This window comes from Cornus florida, unplaced genomic scaffold (genome assembly GCF_030987335.1).
Source record: "Cornus florida cultivar Cherokee Brave unplaced genomic scaffold, ASM3098733v1 CherokeeBrave_3.0.0_Hap2_Chr09, whole genome shotgun sequence".
Classification (NCBI taxonomy): Eukaryota; Viridiplantae; Streptophyta; class Magnoliopsida; order Cornales; family Cornaceae; genus Cornus; species Cornus florida.
In genome coordinates, this window is record NW_026775579.1 from 79915106 (window position 1) to 79935184 (window position 20079).

Consider the following 20079-nt stretch of genomic DNA (forward strand, 5'->3'; position numbering starts at 1 on the left):
CTAGCCTTAGAGCTTGATCATGCTTGTCAAGGACAGTCTCACATTCATCTTACGTAGGATTTTCTCGATGTTTCTAGTATTTTCTATTTTAAATTTTCAGTTTCAGTTGAACTTTTGGTTAGGGGTCCACCAGTGGATTCCCAAGTTGTAACCTTGAAGTTTTGGGAGAATTGGAGTTTTATTTTTTCAGTTATGCATGGAGGGTTATAATTAATGTTTCTTTCAGTGTTATTCCATCTTTATTATTTCATTTTGTCATCTGTGTTCGCTTTAAAATACTTTAATTGTTTGATATTCCCTCGGGTTTGGGCCTGGGCCTGATCAACCCGTGTCTCGGATCCGAGGGGTATCACACATAAACCCAGGAAGGACTTGCCCCCCATGCATTTTCTAACTCCATTAGTAAATCATTATCATAATCAGCAGGAATTAAATTATTGTGAAGCGTCATTCTAGCCGGTCTGCCTATTATCTCTATGACATTGTGCTAAGAAGGAGTTTTTTTAGCTGATTTTTTTTCAGCCGATTTCATTGCAGCCGATTTTGCATTCAGCTCTATCGACAGGACTGCATCATGCCCAAAAGTCCACTGATCGACAAACGTGGCCTCACTATAATCGGCAGGCTGAATTGGAGTGTATGGATCAACTAACTTTTGTTGGGGGTTTGCAATCACATGTCCCCCCAGCAGCCACTGGTTTTTTAGCCGATTTTTTTTCAGCTGATTTTGCCTCAGCCGATTTTCTCAACTGAGCTCTAAGTAATCTTTTGAAATTAACATCGGCTAGTCTTTTTTTCCTTTTCTTGAAATTGGGCTGACGACGGCAATTTAAAACAATTCTTTCAGCCGATGATTGCTTTTGCCGATTATTAGATGTCACAATTAGTAAGGAATGTTAGTACATAGGCCGTTTTACTTTCAGCCGAATTTTTGGTAAAATTTCTTGCCAAGATCGGCAAGGCTGGACGATTTCAGTACCAAGCTAATAGTTTGTCCAACTTTGTTGTTGATAAGTCACCTGTTGTGACTGATTTACCATTTACCGATAATCGGCTGTTGGAACTTGCCGATAATCTGATGCTGGTGGCTGAAATTTTACTGGTGACGGATAATAATCGTGCCGATCATACGGTTGATATTTTTTGCCGTTAAGAGTCGTAAAATCATTGTTAGGTTGAAGTCGAGCATATGGGTCAACCCATTTCCGTTGTGGATTTGTAATCACATGCCCTCCGGCAGCCGCCGATGGTATTGATGGAGTTTGTGAGTTGTTCCTCCTTCGGTTCTGATTTCCCTCCATTTTTTGGGTTCGCTCTGAGGCAAAATGGGCAATGCTTGCAAGTGTTGTTGATTCTGATTTTGCTGACGTAGTACCGGTGGTTGAGGATGTCTATGCCCTTGAGTTATCTCGGCCTGGATTAGGGCTGAAATCTGAGCCATCATTGCTTTCATCTCCTGATTCATCTGTCGATAATCAGCTGCTAGTCGTTGATCACTTTCAAGCTAACCATACGACTGATTGGCCATTGGTTGCTCCTCGAGTACCGAAGGTTGTGATACGAGGGTGACTTGCTGATTTGCCACTTGCCGATAAGCGACTGTTGGCGTCTGCCGATAATCAGCGACTATTAGAACTTGTCAATAATCGATTATTGGCGTTTGCCGATAATCGACTGCTGGAACATGCCGATAATCAGCAGCTGCTGGAATATGCTGATAATCGAATGTTGGAACATGCCGATAATTGGTTGCTGGAACATGCCGATAATCAGCGACCTGTCGTTGATAATCAGCGACTGGTTACTGATAATTGTCTAGCCGACCATATGATTAATTAGAATACTGGTACATCGGCTGAGAAGCTGACTGCATATTTTTTTTACTATAAATCACTCACCTAGTGGGGTCCCACCGAGCGTGCCAAAAATGTTGACGTTAAAATCGGCTCCTTAGATCCGATTCAGAATTGATGTGATATGGGCGTGCCAGAACCAATTATATGGTTCAAGTGTAAATTGTCAACTTTAGTCCCTTTGAGAAGGTTGACTTTTAGACGATGCGAGGAAAAAAAGAAACAGTAAAACTCCTCTTTGAGTTCAAGAACTGCTTTAATTAAAAGGACTTTTATAATAAATAATTTATAATAACAATTGAGAGAATATAAAGGGAAAAGAAATAGATATAGAAAGAAATAGAGAGAGAGATATTGATAAAATGAGATAGAGAGAATAAAAGAGATAGGGATAGAGAGAAATAGCATGGATGCTATTTTGAGAAAGAGCTTGAGAAAGCAAAATACAATAATAAAATAATGAGGGTGCTGGACCTCTATCACAGCATGCCTCTTTGATTATTTATAGAAAATAACGTAAAACAAACTTCTACCCACAAGCACTTTATTTGCATTACAACTCTATCACAACAAACTATAAATTCAAAATAAACTAATCCTAAAGATTACCCAACTAACTATAAGTTTAAAATAAACCAATCCTAAAGATAAACATAAATATTTAACTTACATCAACTAAAAGATAAATACTAAAATTATAGTCCTTATCCATTAAATAATTTAAATGTTTCAATCTCCTTTGCCTCTGAATGTAGCTTCTGTAACTTTTTCCACGTGTCAATTTATACCCAGATTGGTTGCCATGTCATTAATACAAAATTTACCAAAAAAGGTGTCAACAATTACTTATATATATAATGATTAGTGAGGGTTAGTTTGTTGATGAAAGAGTATATTGCAATTTTTTTTTTTTGTTATATAATGTGTTTGGATGTTTTAGAAATAATTTAAGGTTAACATTACATTATTATTTATTTATTATTTTAAAAATAAGCCCAACAATTTTAAATTATCAAACAAAGTTTGTTTATTGATAAACAACAATATAATATAATTAAACATTGATTATGTTTAAATTTAAACAATATATATATATATATATATATATATAGCCTTACGATTAACAAATGGGGCCTAAATTGTCAATTTTGATTGTTGCAATATCAAAAATTTTAAATTTACCAAAAAAAAATAAAAAATTTTAACAATCAAGTTATTTGACTTTATTGTAGTTCTACGGTCCATTGATTTCCCTCCTTACTAAAAGGATACAAAGTGAGGGACTTTCTATCCTTTAGAGAACTTGAATTGAATCACTACTTCTGGATATGGTGTTCTATAAATTGCTCGGTCGATACCTCTAAGTTCTAGGTCGTACTCTTGATTATGCACTTCAGCCAACTGACCTTTGTCTAATGTGATATGTTGTGTTGGCTGATTAACTGCTTGTGGAACCTGATTAAAAATTGGCGGCTGATTAGCCACTGGTGGTTGATACCACTGATTGGCCATATTTTACCACCCGAGCTCAAGTTGTGGTGGTACCTGAGCGTAAAGTGGACTTGGAGTTTTCCACCTAACTTGATTGGCCCCCAAGTTAAACGGTACCTGAAGAGGGTTTAGAGGGATTACTTGTGGCCACAGATTTGTAATTGGCTGCTGATTGAACATATGTGGTTGACTGAAGATTGACAAAAGTAGGTTGTGGTTGATTCTTTGCCCAAGCAGGCGGAAAATTCACCAATAGACTTGTTGCTGTGCTTTGGTTGGAGCAAAACAACTAGAGGCCATGGCTGTGATGGCTTTGTAGCCATTACCAGCTGAATGACTTGTGATGAAATTGGTTGAGGAAATGATTCCGAATTATTGGAGCTTCCGACCTAATCAAGTTGATCTATTCATAATGACAACTGAGAGTTGGGACATGGTTTCGTGCATGTCGTGATGACGAGCACTCATTCTTCCCATCGCCTCTACTAAAGAGCTCACTTGTGCTTGAACCATTGATACTTCAGATCGTATATATAGCTAGTTCATCCACAAGGCCCAATGTAGAGCTACTAGCTTGGGTTGGCTGATGTCCTTCTTCTGGATCTTCATCGGAAGCAACGACCTTAGAGTTCTTAGGCCGTGGCATTACTGCTTATTCTAACACCAGGTTGGGGGGGGGGGGGGGGGGGGTGTTGTTCCACTGGGGGTGCCAATTTATGTTTGTGCGGATTTGGCTCACACGGCTGATTGATATTGTGGGCGTGCTAAAATCTATATATAACTCAAATGATTGAACATCAACTATGATTGCAGGCAATTGTGTGGGAGAGAGAATAGTAAGAACTTCCAGCGAGGTTTTTTTCTTGCCTTGTTTGTAAGAACTTTTAAAGTATTAAAAGAAAAATAATGTAATGCTAAAATTAAAAGGATTTAAATGCACTGGATAATAAAATTGTATGAAAAGTAAGTGCAAAGAAATTTTATTGAAGAATTTAACTGACTTGAAAATAAACTGTTTTGAATTAAAATGCAAGTAAAGGAAAAGAAAATGACTTACTTGAAATGATAAATGATTTTTGCACCGAATAGTTGTAGTGAATTGTTAGGATTCCTCTTTTAATTGGCCAATTATGCAACAAATAAAGAAGTGGAGCTCTCCACTTAGTTATATTTGGTATGAATAGCCAATTAAAAAGTATTTGATTAGACAATTTATTGCAAGTATTTGCTCAAATTATTTGAATGGATATTAACATTGTAATTTAAATGCTAGAAAGAAATTTGATATGAAGTCAATTGAATTGCATTTTGTTGACTGGTGATAAACAAATTAAAATAGAATACATCATTTCTATTTATATTAATCTTTCTCAACTAAGTTACACCCTTTTCCTCAAAATCTCTTTCCTTGATTTTCACTTGACTCATTCAAATTGAATCAAACTTCTGGTAAGTCAATCTTTCTCAAATATCTCCCCTTCTGTTTGGTACTAGACTTCCATGTTTGAACTCCTTTCTTTTTATGTTGATTCGCCCTTTGACCTGGTCCAATCTGCTCCCTTAATGTAGCATCCTACTTTTGTAGACCTGGCAGCCACATCACAATTTTGTGACATTTTATGCATTTCTCCCTTACTTTCCAAATGGCCGAATCCAATAACGTCACGTCACGGCTGAGATGGCTCTAGGTTTTGGTGCCAACAATATCTTGTCTATGTTCAGTTTGTCTTTAATGCTTAAAGTCTTAGTGTAGCATTTATTGCTTCCCTTCCATTTTAATGTTGTAGCCTTTACTGTGTGATTGGCGGGTTGATTTGGAGGGGCAGGGAGGAAAAATAAAAAAAAAAGAAAGAATAGGGTGGGATTGTATTTAGGTGGGTTAAGTAGAGATAAAAGAAAGGATAGGGAGATATCTCTCATTTAATTAGTTTCTTTCCCAATTTGAAAAGATAGAGAGGGAAATGATAGCAAAGTAAGTGAATAATTAGTAATATTAAAAATACCCTTCAGAAATCAATATAAGAAAATGTGTGGGTGATTATGAAAGGGTAGGACAGTAATTTGGTCATTATTATTATTATTTTCTTTTCTCTCCTCTATCTTATCCAAATAAGAATAACTATCCTTTTATTTCTTTTCTCTCCTATCTATTCAAATACAAATAAAAAATATTCATATCCTTTCATTTCTTTCGTAATTAATACTATTCTTTTCTTTTCTCTCATATCTATCCAAACAAACCAGTTTAGCCTTAAAAATTGTAATCATGTAGCACGTTTTTTTGTTGTATCATATTAGAGTGTATCTGGGATCAAACTCATTAAATGAGTTGGGTTTGAGTTTACCTATTAAATATAATATCTTTATATCGACACAACATGAACACGACCCCGGAATATGAATTACCACCCCTACTATTTATTTATTTATTTTTATAAAGCAAACATGCACATAGCAATCCACACCCGAGTTCGAATTTCTGTTATATTTGAGAGGTTATATCATTGAGCGAAATTTCCTTTGACGAGAAAAACACACGTGGAACCACGTATTGCATTTATATGGCAAATCCTAACAATCCCATCCACATATTGATGTGATGTGTACAGAAGTGCCAGAAATTTGAGTCAACTCCAAGGTGTTCCAAAATTTAATAAAGAAAAGTTTTCTTATTATAAAATCATTATTTCATGAAACTATATCAACGTGTCATTTTTCTTTGGTCTTCAATGTTTTTTTCCCAATCACATTCAGACTTCCAAATTATACTACAAAGAACATGCCAAAATGTAAACAAATTTCATGTTTTCCTTGGCGATGTTTCGTCATTGGATAAGGTCCACCTCACCGTGGAACCCTTCCCATCCAAGGGCTCATAGTCGGTAAGATCTGAAGTTAAAACATCCATAGACATTTTTTACGAGGCATTTGGAAATACAGGTGTACATAGTTTGTGGCTGGTTTGGGCATTAATGCCAGAATTTCTTTGCATACTTCAAGGATATGAAGTACTCATGAATCATGACTTCTTAACTCTGAAGAATAATTCTTCAAACTCATCTAACTTTCCGGGAAAAAAAAATTTGAAGAGTGATATTTTTTTAAGTGGACAAGTTCTTGAGTTCTTTCATTAATTCAAGAGAATCAAAAGTACCAAAGGTGAAGTCCCGAGTGTTGCTCTTACTATGAACTTTGACCTCTATGCTTTCTATTTTGCATGTATGTCACCTTTATCGAGACATATATTACTCTTTTATTCTACAACAAACATGTCAGATCTAATTCACTAAATCTACCAAGTTATCAATTTTTTTATGAGGTGGACTTCATGATAATTGTAATGAACTATTTTGATTTTTTTTATTATTTTATTTTTCTATTATAATAAAGTATATTGAGGTGTTCATCTAACTATCTAAAAAAGAGAATGATCTGAAATTATATTTTTCAAATTTTGCAACAATCATTTACAATAGATTACATATATCTTTTAATTTCGTTTTACCAAATTAAATTATCATTTTTGTTCGTCTGAATTAATTTAATTTGATTAAAAATTATATATATATATATTATCATTTTAATATTGGTTACATGAAAAGAAGACTCAGTACAATTATAGTGAAATTGACCTCCAAACAGCTTACTTAATGAGAAATTAATGAATCCTACTTTATGAAAAGCTAACCATTGTCAGCAAATTACATTGACTCTGTGTACAATAATAATACTACTTTTTAGTAGAGTACTCCTCCCTCCTGCTTTAAATCAGAGCAAGTTGTCAATTTTAAAACTTACTCTTCATACACATACAGGCTTCAAGATGAGTTTAAGGAAGATGGTGGAGATCACCATCATTTCTGCTTCTGATCTTCCAAAAGTTGGCGGTGAAAACTCCAAAATACAAGCCTATGCCAAAGGTATTATTAACAATCAACAACTATATATGTACGTCCTATATATATTTGTCTCCAACTTATTAATGAGAAAGTGTAACTTAATTACTTGTATTTTCTTAATATGACTGGATGCAGTTTCAGTCGGGGAAGGCAAGGTGAAGAAAACGGCTACTGACGAAGATAACAACAGAAACCCGGCATGGAACTCGAGCATGAGTTTCGCGGTAAAGGAGTCCGCCGTGAAACAAGAAGGCACCATGCTCGTCATCAAGTTATACTGCAAGCGCAGTGGCTTTCGAAAGGACCAGTACATGGGTGAGGTGCACACGGACTTGCATCAACTGTTCACTCGAGCGGAGATGAACAACATGAGCGGCAGCTGTGAACTACCCTTGAAAAAGGGTTCCGAGACATTATTGAGTGGAAGGCTACGTTTTTCCTACAGGTTTGAAGATATTACTATCAAGATACAACCCTCCTGGTGGAAGAAAATGTTGTTTGGTACAGGTGAACAAGTGTTTGAAGCAGGGGTGTCAGCAGTGGTTGAAACAGGGATGTCAGCAGTGCTTGACTATTGCTTTGATATTGGTGAAGAGAGAGCTGTAAAGGAAACTGAGAAGAAGGAATTCAAATGGAAAGGAAATTAAGTAGGATACTAATTATATATATGATGATGAGGAGGAAACAGGAAAGGAAACTGACAAGGAATTAAACTGGAAAGGAAAGTTAAGTGGCAGCTAAATAATTTGGTTTTACAAATTCTGATACTTGTGTATATTATTAGCAAATGGATAAATCAATCAATCAATCAATGTATGTGTGTTGGTTGTTTTGATGGTTGATTTCTTGGTGTGTAGCTCGTTTGCTGTTTCTCCCTGTTTTGTGCTGATTGTTTGAATAAATTAAAAAAAGAAAAAAAAAAGTTATGGTATTGATGATTATATATGTATATATATGTGTGCAGTCATTTGCTATTGTTTTAGGTCTGTTTCTGGGAACGAGGACGAAGAGGAAGCTGGAGCTAAATAATTTATCATGCAACCTGAAAGGGATAGGTGTCAGAAACTTTTTGTTGTGACGGTGTCGTTTTGTTTTCGCTGAAATGCTGTCGTGTTGCGTTACTTATTTTTGCTTAATTTACCCACTCTCTTTTAAGCTCTCTCTCCTTCTCTCCTTGTCTCTCTACTTTGCGCGTTTCAGCCACTTTCTGTCTGAATCTTACCTGAAGCATCCTTAACACCTTAATTGAACGTACAAAAACGGTCACACGCTGAATATGATGAAAATCTACTGATGAAAATCCCTTCTACAAGTCGAGATTATTCGGACATGTTAGAAAGGTTTGTGAACAGAATCTCTCTATCATGATATACAGTTCTGTTTTCAAATAATATATATATCTATATATATATATTATTAAACTTAATTGTGGCTCAAATTTTGCCGACTTAGCATTGTATTGCATCATTGATTCCATCAGCATCTTGCATCAGCACCTTGGGCTTCAAGTTTGAGTGCCCAGCAAGCCTATTTCATGGTCACCAATAGGCCTCATCAACATGTATCTGTGGTGTCCCAATTGGCTTTCTTTGGCTATAAATAGCCATGTCTCTCATGCATTCCAGATCATCCAAAATCATCAATTGTGATTTTGTAATATCAGTTATATATAGAGTGAGAGTGTGCGTAGGTGTATTTGGGTTTCGGGTGTAAGTTACTTTGCCTTATCTCTTTATTTCCATAATGAAATATTGTTCTGTTTTCTCCCCGTGGACATAGGTATAGCCGAATCACGTAAATTCTTATTTTGTTTATGTGTGTGCCTTTATTTATTTTTTTCTTGTTATTTTTTCTCTTCTTCTCAAAAACTCCTACTTGATCTTTATTTCGTAACAAACTGGTATCAGAGCTCGGTTCGTGTATTGTGTACAGATACTGTTCACTTGTACGGTACTGTTCACAGATACTATTCGGGTACTATTCACAAATACGGTACTATTCATCGAGAAATTTTTTTTCGGAAATTTTTTGAGATGTCGACCAGATACGAGATTGAGAAATTTGATGGCAAGATTAGTTTCAATCTTTGGCTCATTAAGATGCAGCCTTGACTTAGCAAGGTCTAAAGAATGTGTTGTTCGGGAAGGACAAGTTGCCAACAACTATGTTCAATGAAAACAAGGATGAGGTCGATGAAAAGGCGTGCAGTGCGATTATTTTGAATTTAGCCGATGAGGTGCTGCGTGAAGTTATTGATGAAGACACGATGGCAAAGTTGTGGCTAAAATTGGAGAGTCTGTATATGACGAAGTCTCTCACCAATAGACTTTACCTGAAACAGAGGCTCTACACCCTTTGTATGAAGGAAGGTATGCTTCTTAAGGAGCATATTGATAATTTCACTTCTATTATTATGGATTTGAAAAATACTGATATTAAAATTGATGACGAGGATCAAACCCTTATTTTGTTGTGCTTTTTGTCTCATTCTTATCAGCATTTTGTTACCACATTGCTCTATGGAAAAGACACTATTAGTATGGAGGATATTAAATCCTCGTTGAACTCTCAGGAATTGAGGAAAAAAAGTGTCTGGGAATATTAGAGATGAACTGGCCGAGGGTCTATTTGTAAGAGCCAAAAGTGAAACAAAGAGTTCTGGTAGTAAGGGCAAATCTAGATCTCATAAAAATGTGGAATGTTACTACTGCCACGAGATAGGGCACATCATCAAGCATTGTCCCAAACTAAAGGCAAAGAATAAGAATGGCTAAGAGAAGGTTCAGGAAGCAGCTTCTGTGGTAATTACTATAACGAGTGATTCGGAAAGTGACAAATATGTTCTCATGACAACCTTGTGTTCATGTATGTTATTTAATGACAGTTGGATTCTTGATTTTGGTTGTTCCTTTCATATGTGTCCTAATATGGATTCTTTCTCTTCCTATAAAGAGGTGAAGGTGGTTTGATTTTGACGGCGGACAGGAAAGCTTTCAAAATTTTGGGAATTGAAATAGTCAAGATCAAGACGTACAATGGGTTGGTGAGAACATTGTCAGATGTGCGACATGTACCGGATCTGAAGATGAATCTTATTTCAGTAAGTGTGCTAGACTCCAAAGGCTACAAGGTTGTAACAGAGGGTGGAGTAATGATGGTCGTTGTGGATTCTCTTGTGGTACTACAGGGCACCAAGGTGAAAAATTGTATCTTCTTCAAGGGAATACAATAACAGGTGGAGCTTCTACATGGTCTTCTACAGCTAGCAGAAATCTGTGTTCAGGTCTTGGTAAAAGAAAAGTTAGAATGAGGAGTGACGATCCTAGTTCTCAAAAGGGTTGTGAGGGGACTATACAACGTGGTGGGAGAATGAAATCCATTTTCAGATGGCAACCAAAATTGCAGTTCAAAGCAAGAAAACGAAAAAAGGAGGCCTTTAGTCCTTACAGAGAGGCAGACCCATGAGGATATGTGTGACATTCACTTGCAATAATCTTGGTGGCAATGAGATAGTCCATTCGAGTGCCATTAAAATGCGTGGGAGGCAAGTAGTTGGTTACAACAGAGATGCGATGAAAAGTCAAGGACGTCTTATTCTCCACAATGGTGAGAAGATGACTTTTCATTACCAACCGGTGGTTTGTGGGCGGTTAGAGAAGGTTACTGAAGGAGATGTCAAACTTGGAATTTCTGAGGGTGTTTTTGATAAGCGCTTAGAGTTTGACAGAAATACTGGAGGTATGTTTGTGGCTGCATAAGACATACATGGGTTGAAGAAAGAGAGCCCGAGGGTTAAGTTTGAGGATGACTCAAACTTAGCTAAAATTCTTAATTAATTTGTTTTGTGGAGAAGACAGGTTGTTTGACAGAGATACAATGGCTCATTTGAATTTTCGCCAGGATGGAGATTTGTTGAACTTGTGGCTCAAATTTTGCCAACTCAGTATTGTATTGCATAATTGATTCCATCAACATCTTGCATTAGCACCTTGGGCTTCAAGTTTAAGTACCCAACAAGCCTATTTCGTGGTCACCAAGTAGCCTCATCAACATGTATTTGTGGTGTCCTAGTTGGCTTTCTTTGGCTATAAATAGCCATGTTTCTCATGCATTCCAGATCATCCAAAATCATCAATTGTGAGTTTGTAATATCAGTTATAGAGTGAGAGTGTGCGAGTGTTTTTGGGTTTCTGGTGTGAGCTACTTTGCTTTGTATATCTTTATTTCCATAATGAAAGATTGTTCTGTCTTCTTCCTGTAGATGTAGCCATAGCCGAATCACGTAAATCGTTGTCTCGTTTGTGTGTGTGCCTATTTTTTTTTTTTTTTCTTGTCATTAATTTTCTATTGTTTTCATAAACTCCTATTCGATCCTTTTTCATAACATATATATATATATATATATATATATATATATATATATATATATATATATATATTATTGTATTATGAAATTAAGTGTGGTGATTTATTTTAGTCCTATTGTTTGATTATTCGATTTGAGATAATTACAGGTAAACATCGTTCTTCCAGCTTGGGATGAGTTATTTCAAAATCATCATCACGGATTTTTGCCTTCTTGATTGAGGTTAGTGTCAAAAATTCATTTTAGAATTTTCAATTTTGAGACTTTTATTTTATTTATTTTTATTTATACTTGTGGTAATGGTTGAATTCATTGTGGTTTAATGTTTCCTCTTGATTTTAGATGTTGTGTATGGACGACCTGTATATCACGCAGTGGGTATTCGTTAAACTGTTTGAATGAATCTTTTTTTTTTTTTTTTTTTTTTTGTTGCGTTTTTATTGAAATTTGGGATTTCTATTGCCACTTGGGCATGGGAAAGACATTTTAGAGTTGATTTTGTTAATGTGTAAGTACATGGAAAGAGAGAAATGAGAGAGGGGAGGTCCTTTAGGCTGTGGTGTTGACAGTGAATTAAAGTGTGGCGGCCAAAGCTAAATTCCCATTCTTGTTTTTGTTTTGATCATTGTTAGGTATTGCTTTGAATGGTTAAAGTGTTGTTTTCGGTTGGATTTGTGTTTGGGAAATTTGAGAACAATTTTTTTGTGTAGGTTTTTCTTCATCTTCTTTTTTTGGGCAAGTTTTTGGTGTAGGTTTTAGGTTGATGGTAGGGCTGCAACTCGGGCGGGTTGGGTGGATTTGAGGTATAATTTGAGCCTAACCTACCATATGAAATGCTAAACCCAAGCCCAACCCTAACCTTATCCTCAACCTTAACTACTTAACCCAAGCCCAATCCATCATTCTACTTTTAAAATCGAGCTTGCAACTCGGGTTTAGATTCCGGGTAAAAAGTTCGGGTTACTCATATGGCTAATACTTACACCGAAAATTTAATATGATCTTGAATTAATTTTAGATTAAATTACTTTTAAACAAGAAAAAGTTTAAGACTTTTTGGTAGATTTTTAATAAATTACAAACAAATTTTTAGAAAATTAATTCTCCTAAATGTTAACATATAATATGTTAAGATTTAACAAAAGAAGTTGAAAATAAAAAAAGTAATCATAGTTTAAATATTATATATAATGTATTTAAAAGTAAAAATATATATAAAAATACTATTAGAATTCGGGTTCGGGTTGGCTTGGGTTGCTTGCACTTTAACCCAAGCCCAACCCTAATTAAATTCGGGTTGAGATTTTTCAACCTAAGCCCAACCTTAATTGTAAAAATAATTGTCCAAGTTCGTGAAAAATCGGGCTAAGCTCGGGTTGGGTTCAGGTTACCCAACCCAAGTTGCACCCCTAGTTGATGGTTAGTATGTGAATTTTGTTACACTTAGGTAATTAAAAAGTGGGAAAAAAAAAATGGTTGAGCTAGTGAGGAGAGTCATTTCACTTCGGTTAGAATGCTTACAACCATATTTCTTGTGGGGCTTGATTTTGGGTGTCATGGAGTGTGAAGAGCCCTTCATGCTTGGATTGGACTTAGGCAAGGTTTGACCAATCTTGAAGATGTACCAATACAAGGATGTAGATCATAAGAAGCTAGGAACCTCATAGTCAACTCTAAACGTGCCCGTGTTATCCCAAAACTCAAGAATGTCCGCTTTAATTCATATCTTTATATTTTCCCAATAATTGGCCTGCCATGTTTCTCAAGGCATTTGCTTAATTGGGATTGGGCTAAATTATTGCATGATACATAATAATTATTTTTACTAATTTTACCTTCTATTTTCATATAGTCGGCTGAAGAACTTCTAAAATATTGATGTCATTTTATGAAGGACATTCAGTTGATTGAAAGATTCAAAGCACAATTAATTAATGTTCTTATGTCGGAATGAATTGATTTTTGTTACATACAATTACTTTTATTTAGTATGTGTGTAGTTGATTAGTTACTCCTATAGTTGGTTAACATTGTGTTATGTATATATATATATATATATTTGAAAACGCAGGATGAAATGGTCTCTTACATCATTACAGGCATCATCTTTCAAATCATTTTTCACAACTTTCTCAATAAGATAATCATGCACATGCAATGAAAGAGGAATAAAATGTGAAACGGGCGACTGAGTGCACCTGCCACCACATTCACTTTCCCTGGATGATACTGTATAGAAAAGTGATAATTTTTTACAAACTCCAACTATCTGCGGTTAGATCCATCATCTAACTGGTTAGATGGTCCATCAGCTTGGGTTCAACCATTGGAATCTCATCTAATCGATTAGATGAGACCAAGGGTTAATAAGGGTTTCTATAATTTTTGGGATTTTTCTAAAATTTTCTGGAACAAAATATATTATGTTTTTTTAATATTTGTGAGGCGCTGTAAAGCGGGTACCAGGGGGGCTTCGATTCGGTGTAGGCGTGTGCATCTTATCATGGTGCACACACTGATCTGACCCATTGGAGTGTTTCAATGTGTGTGGATTGATTCGGCGTGGTGCGGGTCCATGGAAATTCAGTGTGATTCCGTTTGGCTCTATCACCAACCATTAAGGTCATATTTGGTGTGAGTGAATGGAATCAAATGAAGTGGGAATTGAATGTTTTGTTTCCATTCTTTAGTTTAGTAACTTACTTTAAAATTGGAATGATAATTCTTGACCATTCTTCGAGAATGGTGATTCTTACTAATTAATTCCACTTTCCAACTATAGTAATGACCATTCCATTCCCACTTTAAAAATAATAATAATAAATAAATGAATAAAAAAAGTATTTAATGAGATATGGGCTACATATATATATATATACACACATATTTATATATATTTTACAAAAATAGAATATTTTTCTGTGAAACCAAACATGAAAATGAGAATAGTTCATTCCTTTCTCTGATTCATTTTATTCCTTCTTTATTTCATTTAACCACACCAAACTAACCCTAAGAGAATGACTTATTTTTATCTCAAGTGGGTTCTATATGAATGAATGTAATTAAGACAATTGATACTCTCCTCATATTTTTGTGGGTATTTCGTTTAACCAATTATTCTAGCTACTTTAGTGTGTGTCAAATTATTGTTGCATCAATAATCATATATACATATTATTTTCTCTTTTCTTTATATATATATATATATATATATATGTTTGTGCGTAAAATTATGATGTGTAAGGCCTCGATTGTCTCCAATAATAAATTATATAGAAAGTTTGTTGTTTATCGTTTTGCTAATGATTTTCTGTTCCAGTACTGAACTACTGATGCTCCAAAGTAAGCAGTTCTACGACTTGTGAACTTACTAGCATTCATGGGTATTCATGGATGTGACTCGAATTGTAACTGCTATTCATCACCGTGGGCGAATTCGAGCCTTTGTTCGTGGAAAGTCACTTCACTCTCATCTAATCCGACATGGGTCTTTGAATGATGTGCTCATTGCCAACAATTTGATTGCCATGTGCATTGATTTCTCATTTTTGAATGATGCACAACCATTGTTCGAAGAATTGCTTCACCGAACTGTTGTTACTTGGACTCCTGCATATACGAATCTTGAAAGTCCTCATACAGCTCTTAGACTTTACACCCACATGTTGGAGACACAATCTGAGACACCCAACGGTTTTTTGTATTATGCTGTTTTAAGAGCTTGTGGTATTGTGGGTGATCTTGAAATGGGTAGAGCAATTCAAGGTGACATTTCTAGGGATGAATTGGAGTTTGACAGTGTTAACGAATGCCCTTTTGGACATGTATGTAAAATGTGGCAGTTTGAATGAGGCCCGGAAAGTTTTCGATGAGATTGTAGTAAAAAATTCGACTTCCTGGAATACTCATTTCAGGATATAGCAAGGAGAGTGATATGGTGGAGGCAAAGAATTTGTTGCAGCAAATGCTAGAACCGGATGTTGTATCTTGGAACAGCCTTCTTGCTGGTTTTGCGACTAAAGGGAGTCATTTTGCATTGGGACTTGTAAGCATGATAACCAGAAAGGCCTCAAGCTTTGATGTTTTTGCACTGGCTTGTGCTCTTAAAACCTGTGGTTGTCTGCGTTTGTTAGCAATGGGAAAACAGGTTCACTGTTATGTCATCAAAGCGGGTTTTGAGCGTTATTCTTATACATTATCTGCTCTCACTGATATGTATGCAAATTGCTCTGAGCTGGATGAGGCAATAAAGCTATTTGCTAAATACTTGAGCTGCAAATCTTCTAGTCACGATAGCTTGGCTATTTGGAATTCTATGTTTTCTGGTTATGTTGTTAATGAACAGTATGATGCTGCTATCGTTATGGTTGCACAAATTCATAGCTTTGGCACACGTATGGACTCCCAAAGAAAGATATTCTTGTAGATTTCTATGCAAGACTTGGGAACATTAAGGATGCATTAGGATTGTTTTGGAGACTCCCAAAGAAAGATATTGTAGCTTGGTCTGATTTGATTACAGGTTGCGTTAACGTGCGATCAAATTTGTTTGCATTTTGGCTGTTTAATGATATGATTAGATTGGGTAAAGAAGTTGATCAATTTGTTATTAAAAGTATCTTAAAAGCTTGTGCAAGTCTGGCAGAGCATGGAAGTGGCCAACAGATTCATGCGTTCATTATGTGTCAAGACTGGCTGCGAATTTGATCAGGAAACGGTTACATCTTTAATTGATATGTACTAAAAATGTGGTGAAATTGAGCCTGAATTAGTTTTATTCGAGTATGTGTCTCAGAGAGATACAATGTGTTGGACGAGGATCATAGTGGGGTGTGGGTAAAATGGAAGAGCAAAGGAGGCAATTGGGTTTTTCCGAAAGATGATAAAATTAGGGTTAAAGCCAAATGAATTCACCTTTTCAGGTGTTCTTTCTGCCTGTAGACGCGCTGGTTTAGTTGAGGAAGCAAGGGTCATATTTAAGTCCATGAAATCAGAATTTGGTGTAGAACTACTATTGCATGGTTGATCTTCTTGGTCTAGCTGGACTTTTCAAAGAGGCAATGGAATTGATTGCAGAAAATGGGCATAAAAGATGTCGGGAGAAGCTGGATTGAGATTAAAAATTAGAGTAATACTAATGGTTGTAATCTACTGTCTGCCTTTTTTGTTGTCATCGTGTACAAACATTGAGACATTCATCTAACAGGTTGGAAGAGGATTGTGTGATACCCCCTAATTTTGGAACACGGATTGATCAAATCCGCGCACAAAATCAAGGGATATCAAAACAATTTAAGTATTTAACAAGCACAGAATACAAAGAAGAATAATAAAGAATAAATAAACCGCTGAAGAAAACCAATAAATAAATATTACTTAATGATTCTCCAACAATTACAATTCGGAAATCCCATAACTCAAGGACCCCTTAAAACATTATCCAATAATCCAATACTATTTAAAAGTACACAAGATGAATAGACGAATGACAGTCTCCCAGCTGCGGATCCTCAACCTCGAGACTGGAACCTCTAATAACCTGAAAAATAAATCGTGGGTTAAACCCTACGAGCAAGTTCACTCTACCAGGCCTCTGAAAACCAATAAGCAGATCATCTCTGATCAAAACCAAACCTAATAAAGTTTTAACTTTAATAAAGCACGATATACATGTCTATATATAATTTTATATACTATACTAATCACATCCATTAATAGGTTTATTAAATTTCCATACCTATTAAATAATTATTAAAATAATATTCATACCTAGACCAATCTACCATTTCATTTTATAAAAACTCCTTTGACCTTAATCCCATCCTAGTCAGTTGTTTAATCAGTTAAACAACAAATTATAATAAAAGAAATACTCTATTTAATCCCAACCCGATAATGATTTTAATTGTTTAAATCAAATATCCAAAATCCAAGTTTTGACAAGTCATCCACGTCTTCCCCAATATTATTTTATTAATGTAAAATAATACACTAACCAGTAAGTACTAAACTATTCTCATTTAAGAATATCTAACCCCAATCCAATCCATACATACAACAACCATAGATGATATTTTAATCATCTAACACATAACAACGTAATTATGCTTTGGCAAATCAACCATGCCATTGTAAATATTTTTATTTATCTATTGGCAATTCAACCATGCCTCCATAAGTATATTTATTTATACATTGGCAATTCAACCATGCCTCCATAAGTATATTTATTTATACATTGGCAATTCAACCATGCCTCCGTGTATGTATATTTATACATTGGCAATTCAACCATGCCTCCACAGGTATATTTATTCATACATTTAATTAGCAATTCATCCATACTTTCCATATATGTATTCTATTCATACAAATATTTAGGTAATATATTTAATCATTTGACAATTCATCCATGCCCACACTTTAACCATGAATTAACTTTAAAATTAACAATACGCTAAATCATACATAGCCATCACATGCATATTATACGCATATCATTAATTTAACAACCAGCCTATTAAGATATGCCAAATAAGAATGATAATATTAATCATCTTAAATGATTTATATATATATATATACCTACACATATGTTATTTAATGTATATATGTGTTTAACACCTTCTTTAATAATCCTTGATTATTTAAAATCAATATACATACATACATACATACATATATATATATATATATATATATATATATATATATATATACACTTCCTTCCATAACAAATTATTAATTTATTATATTTACACAAATTAGTGCAACTAAATATGTCAGAAATAGTTTCCTTTAAATACTCCATATTGGTTTAAATAGTTTTCCGACACTTTCTCACTAAAACATAAATATCTCCTAGTAGGATGGGAATCTGATAATGAAATTGGTACCATTGGAAAGAAGACGAAAAATCCTTGAATTTGAGTTCAAGAATGACCCAATTTCGATTTAAAATGACTAAGTTATGACCGTTTTAATTTCTAGTGTCGAATTAGGCCAACATAGTTACCCACGCGCGCCCACGTGCTTACTATGCACTTGCACGCGCTGGATTCAAGCCTCCTTGTGTGCTGGTATTGGCTAAGCTCTTTCAGCTACCGTGAGCTCACCACACTGAATCCATCACTTCCTTTATGCCGCATCCAATGGTCATAAATGAGTGCGCAAATGAACACGCTCACACTAGATTATTTTCTATTAACTATAATAGATCTAAGGTCCAGATCAGCGAGTGCACCATCTTCTCATAGTCTGCAATACACCAAATAATCCCATAGTTGACCAGACCACTTCTATGGTCCAGATACACATGCGCACCAAAGTTTTATGCGCCGCGATGCACCATATCAATTCACATAAGTTTAATTAATCAAATGGCCCTAATTGGCGTATACACCCTATTATCCTACACCGCGCCGCACTGGATCAATTCTTTATTGTGCCGCCGCTCCCAGTTACCTAGTGTGTATATATATATATATATATATATATAATTATTTTCCTAACAAATAATAGGAAAATAAATCCTAATAAATTCCTAAAAATATCAGAAAAATTCCAGAAAATTACAGAACAATTCTAGAAAATAAAGAAACCATAATTAACTCTCTTGGGTCACAAATCCACCTATAGATTGATTTTAAAATATACATAACACCTATATATATCAATTAAAATCCAATAGTCTAAAAATCAAATATAATAGTTTATACTTTTTAATTATTCCGATCTAACCATAATTTTTAAACAAATAAATTTAATTAAAGCCTTGATACTCAAGGTGAAATTCTTATGAGTTCTAAGAGGAAAGTTAGAGAAAACTCGCCTGAAGGTTTCGAAACGAAACCGACGCTTTAAGCTTTAATTATCTCTTCCAATTCCGACGTCCTCCTTTTCAGATCCGACCTCCTCCTTGTCAGCCCTTCTTCTTCCTCTCTCTCTGTCTGTTTTATTTTTCTAACGTGTAAAACCTTTAACCCTAAAGCCTTATGTGTATTTTTATACATCTTAAATTCCAAATCCTATTTCAACTAGTATTATGAATTAAAATAATAATCTTTAAATAATTTATATCTATAAACATATATATATATAAATATATATTCCTTCCATAATTAACTCATTAGTTAATTAAATCATATATACTTATAAATATCAATAAATATATATCTATATATATATCTTTCCATAACAATTATTAATTAATTATATTTATATATAATTATATATATATATATATATATATATATATATATATATAATTGATACAAAAGTGATCATTTAAATAATTAAATAACCACGGACCTTCATTAATTAACCCAATAAGGTTTCATACAAGCCCAAGACCACATCTTTTGGTCCAACTTTCCTTAAGCCCAATCCAATTAATTTAAATAAATAAGATAATTAATTAAATACAGAAATTAAAATACTAATTACATGAAGCACATAAACAAACAAG

General features: G+C 34.7%; 1 protein-coding gene across 1 annotated transcript; it reads left to right on the forward strand.

The window, feature by feature from the left end:
* The first annotated feature begins 15001 nt into the window (after nucleotides 1-15001).
* Nucleotides 15002-16319, forward strand: LOC132272943 (pentatricopeptide repeat-containing protein At4g08210-like). Its single transcript, XM_059774003.1, has 3 exons — nucleotides 15002-15410; nucleotides 15527-16006; nucleotides 16135-16319. The coding sequence occupies exons 1-3, from the start codon at nucleotides 15002-15004 to the stop codon at nucleotides 16317-16319; spliced, it is 1074 nt and encodes a 357-aa protein (XP_059629986.1).
* The last annotated feature ends 3760 nt before the right edge of the window (nucleotides 16320-20079 follow it).